The following is a 22187-nucleotide window of genomic DNA, read 5'->3' as shown; positions in this document are numbered from 1 at the left end:
ATTTCTGAAACTAATCAAAAAGCACGGTGGCAGAGGAGATATAATGGAAGGCAAGAAGATATAATGGAATTAGTTTCATTACTTTAAAGGCACAAAAATCAAGAGGAAAAATTCCATTCCTTCTATCTCCCAGAATACTTCGAAAAATTGTCTAAGTTGATAGTTCTGAGCTTTAGGTGAAAGACTGCTTGATAGGGACACACAGAGAGAGCACTACTTTCATTACTTTAAAGATACAAGAATCAGGGGCGCCTGGGTGGTTCAGTGGGTTGAGCGTCTGACTTCGGCTCAGGTCATGATCTCACAGCTCTGTGAGTTTAAGCCCCGCATCAGGCTCTGTGCTGACGGCTTGGAGCCTGGAGCCTGGTTCAGATTCTGTGTCTCCCTCTCTCTCTGCCCCTAACCCATTTGCATTCTGTCTGTGTCTCTCTCAAAAATAATAAACGTTAAAAAAAAAAAAAATTGAAAGATACAAGAATCAAGGGGGAAAATTCCATTTCCTTCAATTCCCCAGAATACTTCTGAAAACTGTCTAAGTTGATAGTTCTAAGCTTTAGGCGAAAAACTAATGCCAGCGCAGAGCCTGATGCAGGGCTTTAACCCATAGATCGTGACCAAGAGTCGAATGCTTAACCAACTGAGCCACCCAGATGCCCCGTAAGTAACAGCTTTTTAAAAAAGCACTCAGAGGGGGCTCCTGGGTGGCTCAGTCGGTTAAGCGTCCGACTTCAGCTCAGGTCATGATCTCGCGGTCCGTGGGTTCGAGCCCCGCGTCGGGCTCTGTGCTGACAGCTCAGAGCCTGGAGCCTGTTTCAGATTCTGTGTCTCCCTCTTTCTTTGACCCTCCCCTGTTCATGCTCTGTGTCTCAAAAATAAATAAATGTTAAAAAAAATTTCTTTTTAAATAAAAATAAAAAAATAAAAAAGCACTCAGAGAATCTGACGTCAACATCAGTAAACTCAGGATATAAATTCCACAAGATAGTAAATTCTATGTTATGTGTGGGTCAGAATAAAAAAGTACAAGGATTCACAAGTCTAACAACTCTACAGTTGGCCCTTGTTCTATAATTTATGTTGGCAGTTCTGATTTTACCTATACATTCAGCTAGCATGTCATGATAAGTGCAGGAAACAAAAGATACTATCCAAATTTCTAAGATAAAGTAACTTTTAAAGACCCATTTATTTAAACCCTATACTGCCAAGAGCAATGATTCTCTAGGTGTGATGAAGGAGCCATAAACATTCATAAGACCTTACTTATCAGGAGGTCTACCAGGTCAAAAGATATTATTTGCCTTTTGTACTCTCATTTTCTCACAAGTATATACTTGAGTTTTCCAGAGGCTACAAAACATGTGACTTCACAAAAGACTGAGTGCAGAAGCAGATGAGAATCTATCTTTTTCTATTAAGCCAAACATTAAAAAGTTTTGCAAAACAAGGGGCACCTGGGTGGTTAAACGTCTTATTTCTGCTCAGGTCAGAATCTCATGGTTCAAGAGTTCGAGCCCTGCATCCTGCTCTCTGCTATCAGTGCAGAGCCCACTTCCGATCAAGTCATCCCCTCCCCCTCGCCCTCTCAAGCTTGCACACTCTTCTCTCTCAAAAGTAAAACATTTTAAGGTGCCTGGGTGACTCAGTCAGTTAAGGGTCAGACTTCAGCTCAGGTCATGGTCTCATGGTTCGTGGGGTTCAAGCCCTGTATCAGGCTCTCTGCTGTCAGCACAGAGCCTGCTTCGGATCCTCTATCTCCATCTCTCTCTACCCCTCCCTTGCTTGTGCGCGCTCGCTCTCTCAAAATAAATAAACTTAAAAAAAATTTTTTTAAATAAACACTAAAAACAAGTTTTGCAAAGCAAGTAAGATAATGCCAGTCTTACTGTTTTTTGTTGTTTTGGAAAATAATTTTTCACATAAAACATATTAATTGTAACATTTAATAGGTTTATTATATTTAAATGAATATAATAATTTAAATTTATTATATTTAAATGAACATTTAGAAAATTCCTCTGCTTAATTTCTAATACGGTAAATACAAGTACATTGATAAAAGTTATTTTGGGGTCCTCAACAAATTTTAAATGTAAAGGGTCTCGAAAACAAAAAGAGAGGACTGCCTAAGAACTGCTACTTTACATGCTAAATGACTTGCCCGAAGTCAGCTGAGCAACAGCATAGAGCTCAGAGCACTCTGTGGTGAATAATTTCCTTCCATACTTCTTTGTTCAGAGAAGAGATGCAATATTTGCAACTGTGGTTGGTTAAAAAAAAACTCACAAATGAATGATAGACCACATGTGTTACTATGAGTGATTCTAGTTCTCAGAACAGTACACAGTGGTGGAGTACACAGTAATTGTTCAATTAACACTTGCTGAAAGAGTAAATTAACATAGCATAAATATATGTAAGGAAAGGAAAATAAAATATATGAAGGAAAAAATAAAGAATGAGAGAAATAAGCAGGAATCTCATTCCTGACAGACAAGAATGTGTAGCCAATTTAGACTTAATTGATATGTATACATAATTTCTAACCAATGGAAATTATACTTTTATTTCCAACACCCATAGAATATACACTTTAAAAGTTTAGCCATTAAGACTATTCCACTGTATTTTCATAAGCCCAAACAAATAACGGACCTACTCTCTAGCTTTGTATGTCAAAAGAGTGAGGAAGGGACAAAACCCCAAAACCCTTGTAAGTTTAAAAAAAAAAAAAAGCAGGACAAACAACAAGAACAAACACCTCCAATCATTTTGCTCCAAAAAAACCAAAAACGGGTGATTAAAAAATATTAAGTACATAACAATGAGAACTCTACAGACATCGGTACCTATATGATTTGACTAAAAAAGTAATCATAGACTAACATTAAAACTGTTTATTAAAGAAAAATTAATAAAGTAAGCATGCATTTCAGACAGAAATAGGACAAATACCAAAAGGAAAAACGCAAAAAAATTAAGGAGAGAGAAATGTTAGAAAATACTTCTTGTGCCAAAAGAAAGAAGGGACAAATAACAGGGCAACAATTCGTAAGTACAGTCAATAAAAAGTTCAACCTTATTAGTAACCAGAATCACAAATTTTAGTGTCAGATGTCATTAGTTCAATACACCATCATACTGGAAAAGACAGTGTTGAACAATTCTTGGTGTTAAGTGTGAAGAGACAACACTCTCAGAATGGGAGTGTCAAACAATCAAATATTTGAAGGCAATATGTCAAAGTGCAACATTTTTGGGGTGGTGGCCATTCAATCTAGCAATACCACTTCAGAACATAAAATCAACTTTATATATTTATATATAAACATATATGTGAATACACACACACACACACACACACACACACACATCTACTAGAACTAGACTTTAGTTCCGGGTGCACCGACCTGTCCAAAATTCTGGCGTTGTTCCTTAACCTCAACACGATCTTTACTTTCCAATCTACTTAAGTCACCTACCCACACAACACAGGCTGAATCCTGTTATCCCCAAACTTCTCCATCTTTGAAATTGTAAACATCAATCACCTATCCCTACCAGCTCTCAGTAACTATTCACTACACCTGGTCTTGCATTTGGTCCCCAGAGTGCCTACTTTCACTCTGATCTTTATTGCCAGTTCTATTTGGCAAAGACAATAATTCCACTGCTTCTATCACTTTCTTCCTATTATCAGACTTTCTTGTCTTTCTGCTGCTTCCCCCAGGCAAAATTCCACATTTGGACCCACACAACTGAATTTATTTCCATCTGTACTCAACAAAAAATTCACTTTGACCACTCTGTGCTGCCTCCTACCTCACTCAGCTAACAAATCTTACCTTAACTATCCACCCCCTACCTATCCATTTACATCCAATCTTCTACATGCTGGAGAAAATTAAAGATACCCTAAATCCTCACTTCTTTTGGTTCTCCTCCATTCTCCAAGAGGATATTTCAAACCTGCACTCTTCTCTAAATTTGATTGCCAAAACTTCCTCCCTCCCCACAGATGACCTTCTACTTCATTCAAAATATATCAAGGGCACCCAGGTGGCTCGGTCAGTTAAACTTCTGACTCTTGATTTTGGATCAGGTCATGATCTCAGTTCATGAGATCAAACCCCACTTTGGGCTCCATGCAGGAGTATGCTGGGGACTCTCTCTCTGCCCCTCCTCCCCAAATTAAAAACAAAGACAAAAATCAGCAGATATCAGACGAACCCATCCTCCACCTTCTGCCACCAAAGCGACATACTTTCTTTTTTTGCATCCAGATCCACCTAATCTCCTTCCTTCCTATTAAAAAATTTTTTGAACATCTATTCATTTTTGAGAGAGAGAGACAGAGTGTGAGTGGAGGAGGGGTAGATAGAGAGGGAGACACAGACTCTGAAGGAGGCTCCAGCACTGAGCTGTCAACACAGAGCCCGACGCGGGGCTCGAACTCACGGACCGCGAGATCATGACCTGAGCGGAAGTCGGCTGCTTAACAGACTGAGCCACCCAGGTGCCCCTCCTTTCTTCCTATTAAATGAAAGAGGCATCCCTCTCTTTCAAATCTAATCCTTTTCACTTGTTCCTTGGTTCTCCATCCAGTGTTCTTCAATACCTTGCTAGATTCTTTGTTTCCCACCTTCCCCCAGCTGTATTTTCACCCTGTCCTTCAAGGCCAGTTCACTTCCATTCACACTTAAACAGACCCAATTTTCTATCATCTTTAAAACAAAACAAAAACTTCACAACCCCCCATTATTTCTTGCTAGCTATACTCTCCTCCCCTTAGTCTCAGGCATTTTTCAAAAAAAAAAAAAAAAATTAACTACACACATTGTAATACTAGTAATCCCACACCGATTACTCAAGAATGCAATGTGGTGCTGACAGAAGCATGGACTTTATTCCCAATTCTGCTACTTGTTTTTCTCCCTATGCTCAGGATTCCATTAAGACTGTTCTTACTAGTATCTCTAAATTCAGCAAAACCATAACTAGATACTTCTTAGTCCTTCACTACCTTACCTGACCTGTCTCTTAGACAGTACTGACCTGTCTCTCCTCTTCACACTGTCTTCCTTTGGCTTCCAGAAGGCCATACTCCTCAGGATTTCCTCCAATCTCTCTGTTCACTAATTTGTGAAATCCTCTCCTTATCTTTAGTCATACAGACCCAACTCTCTACCGGATACTTTTACTAGATATCCTAGTATAGGCATTTCAACCATAATGTGTTTACTGCAGATGGCTTCTAGACATCTAGTTTGTCTAAACCTTCCCTAACCCAATCAAATGGAACACACTTTAAAACAGCTTATAAAGAAAGGCCTTCTTTCTGGATATTACCAAAAACAAACAAACAAACAAACAAACAAACAAAAAGAGGAGGCAGCACCTCTCTACATGGTTTCTCTTGGGAAGGTTATGGCAAGCAACAGATGCAGTTGTGACTCCTCTACTAACTGTGCTGAGTCCCATGCCAATGCTCTTGTTTCAATAAGCAGTAAACAAGATGGATCTATAATGGAGCACTACAGTTCCAATAAATAACCAAGGCCACCCTATCCAAGGCTAATAATAAACAAGGAGGGACTAAACTTTCATTTTGATGTTTATTTCTCCCTAAATAAAGAATGGAAATTTATTGGGGAGGCTGGGTGGCTCAGTCAGTTAAACAGCCAACTTTGGCTCAGGTCATAATCTCGCGGTCCATGAGTTCGAGCCCCGCCTGGCTGTGCTGACAGCTCAGAGCCTGGAGCCTGCTTCGGATTCTGTGTCTCCCTCTCTCTTTGCCCCTCCCCTGCTCGCGCTCTGTCTCTCTCAAAAATAAACATTAAAAAAAAATGAATGGAAGTTTATCATCAACTCAACTATCGACAAAGCATGGTTGACAATCAAGAAATCAAACTTTTTTCCTAGCCACATACTTCTTTTTCTCTTATGAAATTGTGTGCATTTTAAAGGAAAAACATACTCTGTATCTAACATTAAACATGGTTGACAATCACAATAGTCTATTAAAAAGTGCCAACATAAAATCTGATCAATTATCCTGTTTCATCCCATCCCCATGAGATGCTTGTCTCTTCTTCCACGTTCTTCACATCAAATCATTCATCCAGTGGTTCCAACTTACCATCTAATTATTTCCCAGTGTGAACATTACTTTGCATCCCATGGTACTACCTTAGTTCAGGCCAACAACCATTAAAAGTAGTCATTTTCATTCAACAAACTTAAATTGTAGGTTTCAAATATAAAAATAATGTTTTATAAATTATATCCCCATGATAGTAAATGTCGTTTTGCATGTCAGTCTTTTTTTTTTTTTTGGCATGTCAGTCTTCTTACACGGCACTTTCGCACAAGATTTCTAGGACTATAGCTTGTTGATTGGGTTAGCAACTGAATATTTATTATAATCCAGTTTCCTCAATATTACAATATATTTTCCTTATTACTGTTATAATTACATATACCGTAAAAAGACTTACGCAAGCTTTAATGGGTAGCCCTGAAGTACAGAGGCTGAATGAATAACAACAGCTCATGGATGCTATGTACTTAGCACATGCCAGACAGTATATCAAGAGCTTCCCAATATTTAACTCAATTTAATCTGTGCCTCATCTCCTATTTGAATCCTGGCTAGTGCTACTGTGGAAGCTGATATTTGAGAACAACAACAAATGTTGATATTTGTGAGCGCTAATGCAGGCAAATTTGAGTTCCTTTGATCCAGCAGCTCTGCATCTGGAAATCAATGCTGAAGAGATGGTTTACAAAAACACTTTAAAGATACACGAACAAGTTATGTGTTCTACACTACTGTTCCTAACACTGAAAACAACCCTAAACATTCATCAATGGTAAAATATATTACTGCAGATGCATTCATTTAAATACAATGCAATACAAGAACAATGCTATACGTGCAAGGTACTCACTGAATACATGCATATATGAATGAATGACGTATTTATAATTATCTATAAAGGGCAAAAGCTAGTTGCTAAGCAAGTGATTTTTAAGAACATAGTGAAATTATGTTTATATATTACACATAGGTAAAAAGAACTGTCTAGCAGCAAATAGAGTCTATAGTGGTTATTTGGACCAGGGGCATAAAGGCTTCTACTTTTTTATATACTTCAGTAACTATAACAAGCCTAGATTATGTTAGTAATTTAAGGGAAACAACCACTGCTTACTAATATCACAGAAGAATATACTGCAATTTTGAGGAGTCTGCACTAAAAAAGAAAATTCTAGAGTGCCCAGCCAGCTCAGGTGGTAGAGCATGCAACTCATGATATTGATGTCTTGAGTTTGAACCCCACGATGGGTGTAGAGATTATTAAAAAAAAAAAAAAAAAAAAAAAAGTCTAAGGCGGTACTCTAATACTTAAATTTCGAAAAATAAGAGCAACCAAAATTTGGCAATTAACATTAGCAAAAGGAAAGAGTCCCAAACCTAAATATGTTTACAAAAGGATTTCATAGATTGTGTGCATCTATGTGGGCAATGTTTTTGGTTTTCTTTTTCCTTTTGATTCCTTAAGTGGTATCCTTCCATTTGGGAAACTAGCATAGGCACCAAGGAGTATTTTCTGGATTCCTCTCCCCAAAGTATATTTCTGCGAATTCTAAAGATAGATTTGATGGTAAAAAAGTCAGTTGACTAGTGCAATAGGAAAAATCTTCCCACTGGACCCAAGGAATAAAAGAATGTAGCAAAAGTAAAGAGATTTTTTTTTTTTTATTACTGAGAGTACAGTATTAATAATGTATGAACATGGGAATGCAATTGGTGCAGCCACTCTAGAAAGCAGTATGGAGACTCCTCAAAAAACTAAAACTAGAACTACCCTATGACCCAGCAATTGCACTACTAGGCATTTATCCAAGGGATACAGGTGTGCTGTTTCGAAGGGACACATGCACCCCCATGTTTATAGCCGCACTATCAACAATAGCCAAAGTATGGAAACGGCTCAAATGTCCATTGATGAATGAATGGATAAAGAAGATGTGGTATACACACACACACACACACACACACAATGGAGTATTACCGGCAATGAAAAAGAATGAAACCTTGCTGTTTGCAACTACGTGGATGGAACTGGAGGGTATTATGCTAAGTGAAATTAGTCAGAGAAAGACAAAAATCCTATGACTTCACTCATATGAGGACTTTAAGAGACAAAACAGATGAACATAAGGGAAGGGAAACAAAAATAATATAAAAACAGGGAGGGGGACAAAACAGAAGAGCCTCATAAATATGGAGAACAAACAGAGGGTTACTGGAGGGGTTGTGGGAGGGGGGATGGGCTAAATGGGTAAGGGCCACTAAGGAATCTACCCCTGAAATCATTGTTGCACTATATGCTAACTAATTTGGATGTAAATTTTAAAAAATAAAAAATAAAATAAAATACTGTATGAACAGACAGTATATAAAGGCAATCAATTCTCAAATAGGGTTATGGTCCAAAAGGCTATGATTTTAAATATAATTTGAAGTTCAGAACCTATTCTTCCCATACAAACTATGATATTTAAGCTACTCCAACTATTCATGCCAATTTAATTAATCTATTCTAAAATATATTCCTAACAATATGATTTCAACAAGATTAAAACCGACACACTTTGAAAACTGATTAAGTAGAAAAATAGAAACTCTCAAGATACCTGTAAACTTTTAAAGTTTCTATATAGGCAGAGAATGAATCTAATACACTACAAAAAAGTCACCTACCTAATTTACCCAAAAGTGTGAGGGGGAGAGGAGGGAGTGACAAATAATTTTTATCTACCTGTTTGAAGTACTTAGGATCTGTTCATACGTATTAGTCATTTGTGGCCAGTCTACCTCCTCTCCTAGAAAAGGTTTATGTAATGTATAAAAGGTTTATAAAGTTCATTCAGTATAAAATTAGCTCTTGGAGAAACTACATAGGGAAACTTATAGGGAACAGATGGTGTGGTGTCCTTCAGCAGAATTCACTGTGCTACGGCAAGCTCAAATTTAGCACATTTCTTTCCAAAAGCAACAGAAATTTTATACATTACCTATCAAACCATCTCATAATTTCCAAACTAAAGAAAGCAGAACACTGCTCTTAAAAACTGTTCGAAACTGCCAATCACATCAAGCTGACCCAGTCCGAGGACACCACATTCACACAAACTTTTTGTAAAAAAATATAGTAAAAACAGTGATCAAAATAATGGAAAACCGACGAAAGCACAATTTGTTGAAAAAAAACTGCATGCATTTATTTCTAATTTCACAATTCGCTAAAAATTTTCAGATCCATGATCTCTTTTGATTTTCACATCAACTCTACAAGGAAGGCAGGGAAGTTATTACTTCTATTTTACTAATGAGAAAAGAGATTTCAGTGCTCAAGGACACAGGATAACTACAAAGTGGGGGGGGGGGGGACTCTTCCCTAGACTAGCAGTGCTGTGATGTATTTGAAAGAGAGCAAAATGTAAAAACAAGTAAACAGACTCAAGAGTTACCATTAAGTTTTTGCTATAAAGAGCAGCAGGGAAACGAGGCAGTAGCCAAAGAGGGATGTGGAGACAAGGGAGAGTTTTATTAAAATTGGGAAAAGAAACATTCTACAATGGAAAAATCAATGAGGCAGAAGAGAAAAGCTGAACTGGGAGTGGGCCCTTCACAGGCGAAGTAGAGCAACCAAAATGCTGTGGAAAAGTAGGACTAGCCTCAGCACCATCCACCATAGATAGCTACCCACAACAAAAGGAGACTAGAAGAAGTAGGTAGTTCTGGTAGGATTCTGCAAAAGTTCTTCTGTTCCAATTGTTTCTATATTCTCAACAAAATCTTAAATCTGGGGTCATCAGCTGAAAATAAGGATAGTATATGAAATCTGCCTATGACAGCAGAAGAGTGAATGGACGGACTAGTGGAGAGTACTACCAGGCAGTAAAAGGGCCCAACGAAGGTTAATGTTCATGAATTTTAGGTGAGACAAATCAATGTGGCTATGTGTCTTCTAGCTACACAGGTGTAAGCACAACAGAACTGAATTTAATCACATCTGGGGTTTTCCGAGCAGAAACAATGAAGTGAGAGTGGGACCACGTTGCCAGGCACAGCCACAGTTCTAAGCACTCTGTGTATGATCTCAAAATCATAAAACCTTCCAAACCACCATATGAGGTTAGTACTTCCAGTGGCAGTACCCTCATTTTAAGCTGAGGAAACAGGCACATAACTGGGTAACTTGCCCAAGGTCACAGAGCAAGTGGTACAGCCAGGATTGAAATTCAGGCAGTCTGGTTCCAGAGATACGCTATGCTGACCCTTGCAAGAAAGTGATTATAATCACTGACCCTATTTTAGCTGGGCAAGAGTGGAAGCAATAACATGAAGGGAAGGCCAGCAAAGAGAAGTATGGATCAAATGAATTATAGGTCTCATTAGAACTAGAATCAGAGGAAAGGTAAAGTAGGATACTAAAAACAGATTACTGGGGATGGGGGAAGTTTGTTACTGGTAATAAGATCTAATTACCAGTCATGGGACTGAATAATTGAGGGAGCAGAAGGAAAGATCACCGGATGAGACATTAAGGATCACAAGACCAGGGTACAGGCAAGATACATATATACTGAAACTACCAGAGCCATTGACTGTGTGATGGCAGCAAGTTACTAATCACATTGGCCTTCATTTCTTCTTTTTAAATCATACACTGTTACATATTTTCCACAATTCTAGTGTGGGGTTTTAAAATATGTCTACCATATGCTGTGGAGCTCAGAACTATGATAACTTTCACACGTTTTTAACACAGAGATAAATAAAAGCAGCTACATCAGGAAAAATGACAATGTCAAAATAACAATATATGTCCATAGCTACTATCTACACTTCCTCATCTCCCATTCATTTCTCAATCTACTCAAACATAAGTTTTGGCTCCAACACTGCATGGAGATTACTTGTCAGGGTCATTAATGAACTACAAGCTGCCAAAACCAAAGAGCATGTCTCTTTTGAATTCTCAAGCATCAGACACATTTGATCCTTTCCTCCTTCTTGAAACATTTTTTCTTGGATTCTTCCTACCTCAAAGATTGCTCCTTGACTGACTCTTCACTATCCAATCTCCACATGAAATCTTCAATTCTAAACCGACTTCAACCCCAGGACCCATCCTATTACCTAGCAACCTTCTCACCATGGTTCTTCAATTCTAGAAGCATACTATTAATTACATATAGTGGATAATTTAGGGTTCATTTTTCAGAAGGAATAGACATTGAAAAAGACTGCTAGATAATCTCATCCAGTCCCACGGATTGAAGTCAACCACATATGCTGCCTATTGTCAGGTCTCTATCTCTAACCAAAACTTTTCTCTGGGACAGAGGTTCATTACAAATCTCCTTGCCATCTCTACTTGAAAGTTTTTTTTTTTTTTTAATGTTTAAATGTTATTTGAGAAAGAGAGAGAGCAAGAGAGAGAATGCGCTCGCGCAACTGGAAGGGGGCAGAGAGAGAGAGAGAGAGAGAGAGAGAGAATCCCAAGGAGGCTCCACACTCAGTGCAGAGCCCGTTGTGGGGTTCAATCCCAACAACTGTGAAAGATCACGACCTAAGCCAAAATCAAGAGTAGGATGTTTAACCGACTGAGCCACACAGGCACCCTTCTTCTTTAATGTTTAAGAAGCATCTTAAACTTAAATCTTAAATTCCCACCGCAACCCCAAACCTGCTCCTCTCCCAGCCCTCCACATGTGAGAAAAGAACACAAGTATTCATATAATTTATACAACCTAAATCTAAGTTTAATCCTCAATTTTCCCCATTCCAACCCATCAAAAATTCTTTCATATCTACTCCCCCAAACATATCTCAAATCCATTCACTTTTCATCATATCTTAAACAGGTCAAAACCCTGTTTAAGACTACTGTACAAGCCTAACTGATCTCCGTGCTTTCATTCTTGCTCATCCTACTATCCATATTCCATACAGCAAAGTAACCTTTAAAATCATAAAAGAAATAATTTTTCTCCTCTGCCTACAATCCCCTAAAGGCTTCTTACTATTTTACCTTGAAAACCCCTGCCTTAGGACAAAGTCCTACAGGCTCTGGCCCCTTGCCTAACTCAGATCTATTACCTCCCTTCCCCTCACCTACCAGATCAGCATACAGGCCTTTTTTGATTCCCAAAACACACTCTTAAAAGGTCTTTCCCCACAGAAAACTCTCTTCTCCATGGGAGTAATTATTATTCAGATCTCAGTTTAAATGTCACTGTATTCAAAAAGGCCTTCTGTGACTAGTCAATTTAAAAGTAGCCACCCAGTCATGTACTATCATATTACCTCATCCTATTTCAATTCTCTATATAGCTCTTAGCATTATCTGGTTATTAAAATTTGTTTTTAAACGGATTTGCTCCATTATAAAATATGTACTGTAACAGTAGGACAAGATATTTAAAGTGCTCAACAAATATTAGATAAATCAACATACAAACATTGGGGGATCACTAACTTGATAGTTCACTAGAAGAATGTATTCAGTTCATTCAAAAGATGTTTACTAAATGCCTACTATGTGCTAGGTATAGGAAGAGCAAAATTCTGGCAGAAACCATACCAGATTTCCCAGGTACTTCCAGTACTGTGATTTACCAATATGCCAACAAATCTTAATTTCATCTCTGTGATACAGTATTTTAATACATTTATTCTTCTTGTTTTAATAATCTAGGAAACTTCTATAATAAAGTACTATCTCCAGCACAACCATATTAAAATGTAATAAACTGCAATAGGAACAAGTTGCTAATAAATGATGTCTAACAAATACCATATACTATACAAGTACAAAACAGCATTTTACAGCATAATCACCAACATTATACAAATAAACCACAAAGGTAATTCTTTGTAGATTACTGTACAATACGCTAAGTGTGCAATCTACAGTAATTAAAACTGTTTTATCTTTACAATTTTCTTGTCCAAAACTTCCAACGTATATACACAGCTTTGATGTGTTAATATAATCGCATTTTAGCTTCTTCAAAGTTTCATGTCAGACTTATTATTTTTTTTTCCAGTTATTCAAAGCACACAAACAGTGACAGGGTTAGCATATTGAAGGATTAAATCTGTATATCACATATTCTTTCTTGTCATCATTTTCACAGATACAATAAGATCTGCAACGTATTACAATCATTTCAAGTTTTGTTCTAATCTACCTGTTCCGGGTTGGGTTGAAGTAATAGCAAAAGCGTTTTTCAAGTTAAAGCAATGGGTTGAAGTAATAGCGAAGCAGAAAAAACTAAGTGACTTTGGATCTGAGCTTTTAAAAAAAACTGTATTCCATTTTCCTCTAAATGTCCATCACATGACCAAATTTCAAAAGAAGTTGTTTTCTAACGTTTATTTATTTTTGACAGATAGAGCCCAAGTGGGGAAGGGGCAGAGAGAGAGGGAGACAGAGGATCTGAAGCAGGCTCCGCACTGACAGCAGAGAGTCTGACATGGGGCTGGAACCCACAAACCGTGAGCTCATGACCTGAGCCAAATTCGGACACTTAACCAACTGAGCCACCCAGGCGCCCCACCAACTTTCAAAATTTTAAAGTATTTTATACAAGTAGCAGTCTATTAGACATCTCAGAATGCTAATTTCTATTTTTTTTTTACAGTAAATCATCTCTTTAAAACAAAACTTCACATAATTAAGAATATTCTCTTTTAGCAATAGTCTTCTCATCCAACCTACTCATTTTGTTTCTATCTTGTTTGAATATTTTATAAGGGATGCATTACTATCGTGATAATAAAAAGATTGTTTTGCATTGGTTAACACTAAAGGCAGTGCATGGTAATGGTCAAACAAATGGTACAAAATGGCTGATTAAGTGTCAAGAAAATTTTGGCGGTTAAAAAAGATGGAGAGGAGGGGCGCCTGGGTGGCTCAGTCGGTTAAGCATCCGACTTCGGCTCAGGTCATGATCCCGCAGTTTGTGACTTCAAGCCCAGGTTTGGGCTCTGTGCTGACAGCTCAGAGCCTGGAACCTGCTTCAGATTCTGTGTCTCCCCCTCTCTCTGCCCCTCCCCTGCTCACACTCTGTGTCTGTCTCTCAATAATAAATAAATGTTAAAAAAATTTTTTTTAATTAAAATAAAAAGAGGGAGAGGAGTTTCAGCATTCAAAAACTAAAGCAAACACAAACAATTTAAAAACAAATTCTGTTCCTTTTTCCACTTTGTACATCTCCTACTCTATAGCTATTGAGCCACTAGGTCAGCAAGGCTCCCAGAAGACCCAGACAGACCCTGTCCAAACGTGCCTGTATTCCTCCAATGCTGCCACTCAAAGACCACTAAACATATAGATGTTCAACAAATGAATCACTCTCATGATTCCTATATCCTAGTCCTTTTTTTTCCTTTATTTTTGCTCTTGCACATCTCAAACTCTTAAGACTTTCTATATTGGCCACTTGAAGTTACTTAATTCTCTTAATTCCTTCTAGGTAAACATCAAACAAGGGCAAACCTTTGAATAGCCAAAACACAAGTCTCAGAGAGCAAAAACTGTTCATTTTATGTGGATCTCCTTACAGGTCTCACTAAAATCCTGTTTTGTCTGCTTTATTAAAAAATCTATTTCTAATATCCCCGGTTACCTAGTTTTCACCACAAATTAGAAACAGGACACTTAGAGTCTCCCTATATTAATAGAACATTCATCCTTTCTTTCCTTACAGTAATTCTACTCAAATACTGTATCAAAAATAGATATCAGGGGCATCTGGGTGGTAAGGCAGCCGACTTCGGCTCAGGTGATCTCAAGGTTTGTTCAAGCCCGTATCAGGCTCTGTGCTGACAACTCAGAGCCTAGAGCCTGGAGCCTGCTTTGGATTCTGTGTCTCCCTCTCTCTGCTCTTCCCCTGGTTGTACTCTCTTTCTCAAAAATAAACATTAAAAAAAATTAAAAATATATAGATATTAAAAAAATCACTATAAACATTTCTGAAATTTAAATCCACTACAATGAAATCCTACAAGGGGTTCCTGGCTGGCTCAATTGGTGGAGCACAGGACTCTTGATCTTGGGGTTGTAAGTTCAAGCTTCACACTGGGTGTAAAGATTACCTAAAAATGAAATCTTAAAAAAAAGAAAAGAAAGAAATCCTACAAATCATGTTAATGTAAATGCTCCATATCAACGATTAAATGTTTTCATTTCTTGCTCCAAACAATGCTAGTTTTTATATTTATATAAATAGTAACACGATTATATTTAGAAAAATAGCAACAAAAAGCTGAAAAAGCCAATCTCCATGACAATGAACTTTCTAAAAATACGCTTTTAGAAGCATATATTTATAATTCGTGTAACATAAGACATTCCCTTGTAAATAAACTGGTAAACAGCAAATATAGTTAAGAATATATACAAAAACAATATTGGCTCTAAAATAATTAATGCACAAAATGCCTACAAATCTTACAGAACAGTCAGTAGAGCTATAGAAAGTCAGGGCATAACTTCAATTAATCCACAGATATTTACAAAAACCTCCTTGAGGCTTCAATAATTCTGGAATTAATTCAGAACATTACAAACTGGTAAAGTTCCTGTGGCACCAGTACTACTGCAAAGAACCAAATTCAAATAGACATTTTATAAAAAGTTTTGTCTGAAAGCGTTAAACAGACAGCTGCACTTTAACTTTCATCCTTTAACTTACTAGTACACACTAAGCCATAAAGAAACATTCAAGAAAAATCTGACTTTTATTAGTAATATCAATCCACAGGGTGTTGTCAGTTACTCAGGATACTGAAAAGTTACTCATCTATAATTGCTATCTCCTGTACTTTAAGAATTTATCACAAAGCATATTTCTACATATTACTGAAATAACATTATTTTGTGCCACAATTCCACAAAGATTGGAAACTATGTTTCTTAAATAATTGAAGATGCAGAAAACTTCAGGTTAAGTGAGACAGGTAAAACTTAACACTATATCCTCACCCAAAGACAGCCATTGCTAATGATCGATTTCATTTACTAACCACCAATTAAATACCATTATATCCTCACATCTCCGAAAGGCAGGTACATAGCAAATAAGTTAGAGGCACAAATGGCACTGGTCTATTTAACACCAAGAACCCTGATCTCCACCAAAAATAGTATCAACTATTTTTTTAAATATACATTGTTAAAAAGTAGCTGGTTTAAACTTAACATGTCAATCTTAATGGTGTAAAGGAACCACAATTCAAAAACAAAAGCCATAGATTTACACCGGTGGCGTTTTTAGATTCTTGGCATAAAGTTGTACTGACATCTTGCAGTCACAAATACAGACGATGGCACGAGAATTTACCACGTGGACTTTCGAAGTGTTCGTGGGTTTGACTACAGAAGCGATTCAAAGTTTTTATTTTCTTTTTTTCTTCCCTGAAATTCTGTTATTTGGGGGCCGGGGGAAGGGTGCAGGGTTTCCAATACCTACATTAGAAGACTTCTACCACAGAGGAGTCATTAACCTGGAGTTGAGTGTGAGCCTGGATTTGAAGGGCTCTAACGCAAAAAATCTTCACCACCACACAGGCCTGGAAGTGCGAATTACGTATGGGTGTGGGCTTGGTGGCGGGAGAACTGCGGCTAAACGATTCACCATAGTATATGCAAATAAAAGGATTACCAGTTCTGGAGAAGAGGCAAATAATTCATTTTCACCACTCACCTTTCTCTCTGCGGCTGACGGAACCTGATAGCTTTTTTTTAAAGGCTCATTATCTTCAGTTACCACCTCCTAGACCTTAGCGCCTAACCAGGTCCGAGCAGGGGTAGTGGCGACGCCTACAACTCCCTCCCGCACCTAAGCACCCAGAGAGCCCGGCTCCATCACCGAAGAGGCCTTGACCTCCCCTCCCCCTCTGGCCCCACTACCGAGAGCTCCCGGGCCCAGGCCTCCTGTGCCCGGCGGCCGTGTGCTCCACGCCATCTGCCACCAGGGCCTCGGCGTCCGGCCACTGCTTCCCCTTACTCCTGCCACAAAGCCTGCGGCCAACTCCGAAGGCTCGCGTGGGCCGCACGCCGCCGCGGCCCTGAGTCCTCAGGCCTTAACCAGCTCCCGGAGCTCAAGCCCCACGCTCGCTGCGCACTCCCGGGTGTGCTGAGGGCTCTCTTCGATCGGGCGCTCGGCCGGGCCCTGCTCGGAGCTGAAGCCCAGGCCCAGCGCACAGAACCGCCGCACCGCCCCCCGCTCAGGCCCGGCGGCCCCCTAGCGCTCCCCGAGGCCCGCGCGCGGCCGCCCCCGCCCTGCCCGGGCCCCGCGCTCCCCACCGCTCGCACCGTCTCGTCGGGGTCTATGTCGATCTTGAAGGTCTGCTGCTGGAGGGTCTTCAGGGTGACCAGCATGGTGCCGCCGCGCAGCTCCGCTGCCGGGCCTGCTCCGGGTGCTGGCCGCTGGGCGGGGTCTGTGGCCTGGCGGGGCCCCGGGGTCGCCCGCGCTCCTAGCGCACTCGGGAGGAAGGCGGTGGGGGTGGGGGCTTGTCACATTCGCCCTGCGGAGCGGCCTCTCCCCCAGCCCTGGGCCCGGGCCGCGCCGCTGCCTCCGCGACTGCGGCCTTCCCCGAGAGTTTGGGCCGCCGTGCTTCCTCACGCGCCCGGCGCCAGCCACTGAGTCCAAGAGGCACGAGGGGTCTGCGAGACAAGCAGAGAATCCGCTAGCTCACCACAAGCTGGTGGCCGCCATCAACGTGACTCGCCGAGACGCGCCCCCTCCCCCACCCGAAAAAATCTGGGGGATGGGGCCGGGCTGGCTAAGCACGCAGGCGTAGGGTGCGGCGAGGCTGTGCGCAGGCGCAGCCAAGAACTCCGCCCCGGAATTGGGGCTGGACGGATTGCGGCTCTGGAATGTCGGCGGCCTGGATCGAGCGTGCGCAGGCGCAGTCAGTGGGCGTCTCGAGGGCTGTCGGGGCTTCCTTGTGGCGTCTGCACCCGGGGCGTTCTCCCGCCGGTCGCTGCTCCGCCTACGTCCAGGCTCCTCCCGGCTGCCTGAGTTGCGCAATCCGTAGCCGGGGAAGCGCTACGTGGAGACCGCGCTAAGTGGAAGCCGAGCTCTGGAGCTGGGGAACAGGAGGGCGGTAGGTTGAGGCGGGGTTTGAGTGAAAGGATCGTGGTAACCACGGTACTGGGCCGGCGCTTACTGGGCGCTTGCCCTGTGGATGCACCACTGTGGTGACGACTCTGATCCTTTACTCCTGAGAGCGCAGACCCCTGTGCCACACTGCCTGGGTGGACCTTGGGCGTAAATAGAAGGACCGATATAGGAGGTCAAGTTCTTTCACTCCTCTGGGCGGAACTGTCCAGTGGCTGCTGTCACCCAGAAGTCAGACTGCTTGCAACTGGATACATAGCCCTTGCCTTTCACCACGTCTCCCTCCTCTCCCTTGCGCTCGGGTGGTTGGTGGGTACTAGGCACGTGCTCCTGCCTGAGAGCCTGCCTTTGCACTTGTGCCCGCTCCTGAGTCCTCTTTACCCAGATGCTTGAGTGGCGGCTCACTGTCTCGCCTCCTTCAAACCTTTGCTCAAATGTCACCTCAGTGAGGTCTACGCCAATACTCGGCTGAAAACCGTAACTACACTAGCTTTATTATCCTGTTCTGTTATCTCTATAGCATTTATCATCTTATAATTACTAGATAATATACATATTTATTAAGTTTATCATCGTTCTTTTCCTCAAACCCCAGACTGAAACTGCACAAAAGCGAGGATTTTGTTGTGTTAACCGATGTGTGAAGAAACGTGCCTGACAGCAGGCACACGATAAATACTGCAATGGGTAAATGTGCTTCCAGTCCCTCATCAGTAAGGCACAGATAATAATAACTCAACTCCATTGATTTTGGAGGGGGGTGTTGAATAATGTATGTAAAAACTTAGTACAAGGAACATAGTAAGCATCACCTTAGTAGTTAGCTATTTGTAGTATGCTCATTTACAGATAAGAAAAGTGGAGTGCAGAGATGCTGAGTAATGTGCCTGGAGTCCCCACCTAGTAAGTGACAGATGCAGCATTTGAACCCAAGCAGAATAACTCCAGAGAACTTGCTCCAGGTGTCCGGCTGCTCTCAGTAAGGTACACATCTGACATAAAGTGGTTCAAGTATAAAGGAAAATAACAGTTATACCACTAACCATGTGGCCAGTTGCAAATTACATCTCTGTGCCATGATTCTGACTGATATAATGTCCCTGCTTGGTTTTTCTTGGATCTTAGCGCTCAGATATAATTCTTCCATGGAACTTTCTTTCCCTGACCAACTTCCTTCTCCACTGACCTGGCATTTCCCCTTTCACAGCATGTATCTCCTTGTATTGTAATTCAATATCTAATCCTTTGCCGTCTGTATTCCTGTATATCCACTGTTGGTCACCAGGTAATCTTATCTTGTCCTTTGTTTTGAAATACCTCCAGCTTGGACCTGTCCCCTTCAGTGTAGACAGAGTTAGCCAATTGCCTAAACAATATCTTCACTTAGAGTATAACAACCTTCTGAAGACTATCACAACCAAACAGAACCATTGATTTTTGTCTGGACCTCTCTTCCCCCTGAAACCTGCTTTTCTCCCAGTCTTCCCCCATTTTAGTTCACGATACCAGTATCTACCCAGGTGCTCAGATCAAAAATCTAGTCATCATCCCTGGTAAATCTCTCCTTTGTTCCTGTCTTCCCATCTACCATATCTAATCCATTATCGAGTCCTGTCAACTTTATTCTCCAAATTATATCCCAAAGTCAGCCATTTTTACCATTTCTAATTGTACAGCCTTAGGCTAATCCATCATTATCTTTCACCTGCCTCCCAACTGGTCTCTCCACTTCTATTCTTTTCCCCATTAGCCTCCCCAGCAATCGGAGTAGTCTTTTCAACCGTAAATCAAATCATGTCACATCTATTCTTTTTTTATGTTTATTTATTTTTGAGAGAGAGAGAGGGAGAGAGAGGGAGACACAATACGAAGCAGGCTCCAGGCTCTGAGCTGTCAGCACAGAGCCTGATGTGAGGTTTGAACTCACTAACTGTGAGATCATGACCTGAGCCAAAGCCGGATGCTTAACCAACTGAGCCGCCCGGGCACCCCTCACATCTATTCTTAATACCTAATTACACTTGAGAATAAAATTCAAACTCTACCTGGCTTTTAAGAATTCACATGATCTGAGTCCTGCCAGATTCTCTGGCCTCATCTCTTTTCTTCTGTCTCTGGCTTGTTCACTGCCATCCCTCTGCACCAGCTTTCTCTCACGCTCCAAGCAGGCTAAGCGGTTCTCACCTCTGCAGTTTGCAGTAATGGTCACTTCAGCCTGAAACTGTCTTCCTACATCTTTGAATGGCTAACTCCTTTTCATCATTCAGATTGCAGGTCCTATTTTACTTCCTTGGAGAGCATTTCTCCAACAACTGCAATGATCTATAATAAACGTATAATAACCCTCTAGGTGAGGCTCCATCCTACTCTGTTTATGTGGATAATTTCATTTGGGCCCCAACAAAACTACGTGAGATAGGTGCAACATTACCCTGGCTTAAATTTTTTCATGGACCTACTTGAAATTATTATTTTTCAACCTGTTTATGGCCTGTCTCACAATACTACTCGCTTCCCATCTCTGTATTTTAGGGGCAGGAACTCATTTGCCTTACTCATGGTCTTTCCCAAGCACCTAGAACAGTGCCTAGAACACAGTAGGTGCTCAGTAGTGTATGTTGACTGACTCCCAACTCATTTGTAAGCTCCATGAGGCCAGGTGTGGTGTCAATCTTGCTCATAATGGTATCTTTAAAGTATAGTGCGATGTGAATGCTCAATATGCATTGGCTGAAAAAATGGTGAAGGAACTTTAGTTAACAGTCATTTTAGTTGAAATTTAAATAGTTGTAAGAAAGCCTGTGAAAACATTTTATAATTTATTGTAGTTTTTTTATATTTTATTATAAATTTCATTCACTTATAATATGAAGTTATAACTTACTGTTATTATAACATAACCTTTTATTATATTAAATTTATTATACTTTTATTTATTGTATTTATTATAATTAAAACCTTTCCTGCTACAACTACTGTTATCCATCTGAAGTAAAAGGGCAGTGAGAAATGCCTCTCCATATATTGGAGTATATTTTTTAAAAAATCTTTTGCTTGTGGCAAAATAAATAGATATTTAGAAATATTGATTTAGAAATATTCTAGAAATATCTAGAAATAACCACCGTTTTGAGGGTCTTTAGAAATTTTCTAGATACATATATGAGAATATATTCTTTCAAATAGTTGTGGCAACAGTAGATTTTAAATGCCAATTGAAAGATTCACCTGATACATTTTCTAAAGTCCAGTGTTCAGATAAAAGGTTGTTTTTGTTTTCTTTTAATTTCTGGAAAAACTGTATGCCAGGCATAACCACTCTTGGCCCAATAGCACAGGTTGGACAGGCTGTATGCCTCCTTGGAAGATGTAGTTGCCTTTACTCAGAGTCCCACAGTTCACATGATAGATGATAGGACCTCACTCCCCAACTGTCCCTGCAAAGGCCACTGAGGTGAGTTTGCTCATGAGTAAGGCCTTGTAGGATAAAGGCCTTCTTCAAGAGCTATTGTGCAGGATAAAAAGATGGATAGGAGTTGTTAATTCCAAATACTTGATAACAAGGTTGGTAATTTTGCTTTCATTTTTGGAAATCAGTCAAATGATTTCAGAGAAGTAGATGAGCAAGCAGAGATTTAGCAACTGCTGACTTACGGCAAAAATGCCAGACTTCAAGCTATTCATTCAGCAAATAGTTGTTGAGACTCTCTCCATGCCAGGAACTGTTCTGGGTGCTGTGGATACAATAGGGAACAAAACTGCCTTCATGGAGTTTATATTCTAGTGGGATAATAGATAAAGAACTAAAAATCAAAGATATCTACAATCAGGTGATAAGTGCTATTTTTTAAAAAACACATGAAGAGGTTTGGGGCACCTGCGTGGCTCAGTCAGTTAAGTATCCAGCTCTTGATTTAGGCTCAGGCATGATCTCACAGTTCATGTGTTTGAGCCCCACATCGGGCTGTGCGCTGACA

General features: G+C 40.2%; 1 protein-coding gene and 1 long non-coding RNA gene across 2 annotated transcripts in view; one reads left to right on the top strand and one right to left on the bottom strand.

Annotated features, from left to right (window-relative positions):
- The window catches only part of RAD23B (RAD23 homolog B, nucleotide excision repair protein), a 47584-nt gene extending 29415 nt beyond the window's left edge, over nt 1-18169 (bottom strand). The window contains exon 1 of the mRNA XM_045470072.1: nt 17403-18169. Coding sequence (XP_045326028.1) covers nt 17403-17468 — 66 coding nt within the window. The 5' untranslated portion in view covers nt 17469-18169. The remainder of the gene's footprint in view (nt 1-17402) is intronic.
- The window catches only part of LOC123593719, a 208176-nt gene continuing 204073 nt past the window's right edge, over nt 18085-22187 (top strand). Inside the window, exon 1 of the long non-coding RNA XR_006710477.1 lies at nt 18085-18196. This is a non-coding gene — a long non-coding RNA (uncharacterized LOC123593719). The remainder of the gene's footprint in view (nt 18197-22187) is intronic.

This window comes from Leopardus geoffroyi, chromosome D4 (genome assembly GCF_018350155.1).
Source record: "Leopardus geoffroyi isolate Oge1 chromosome D4, O.geoffroyi_Oge1_pat1.0, whole genome shotgun sequence".
NCBI classification, from domain to species: domain Eukaryota; kingdom Metazoa; phylum Chordata; class Mammalia; order Carnivora; family Felidae; genus Leopardus; species Leopardus geoffroyi.
Note: the sequence above shows the minus strand (reverse complement) of the source record. Positions and strands in the feature narration are given on the sequence as shown.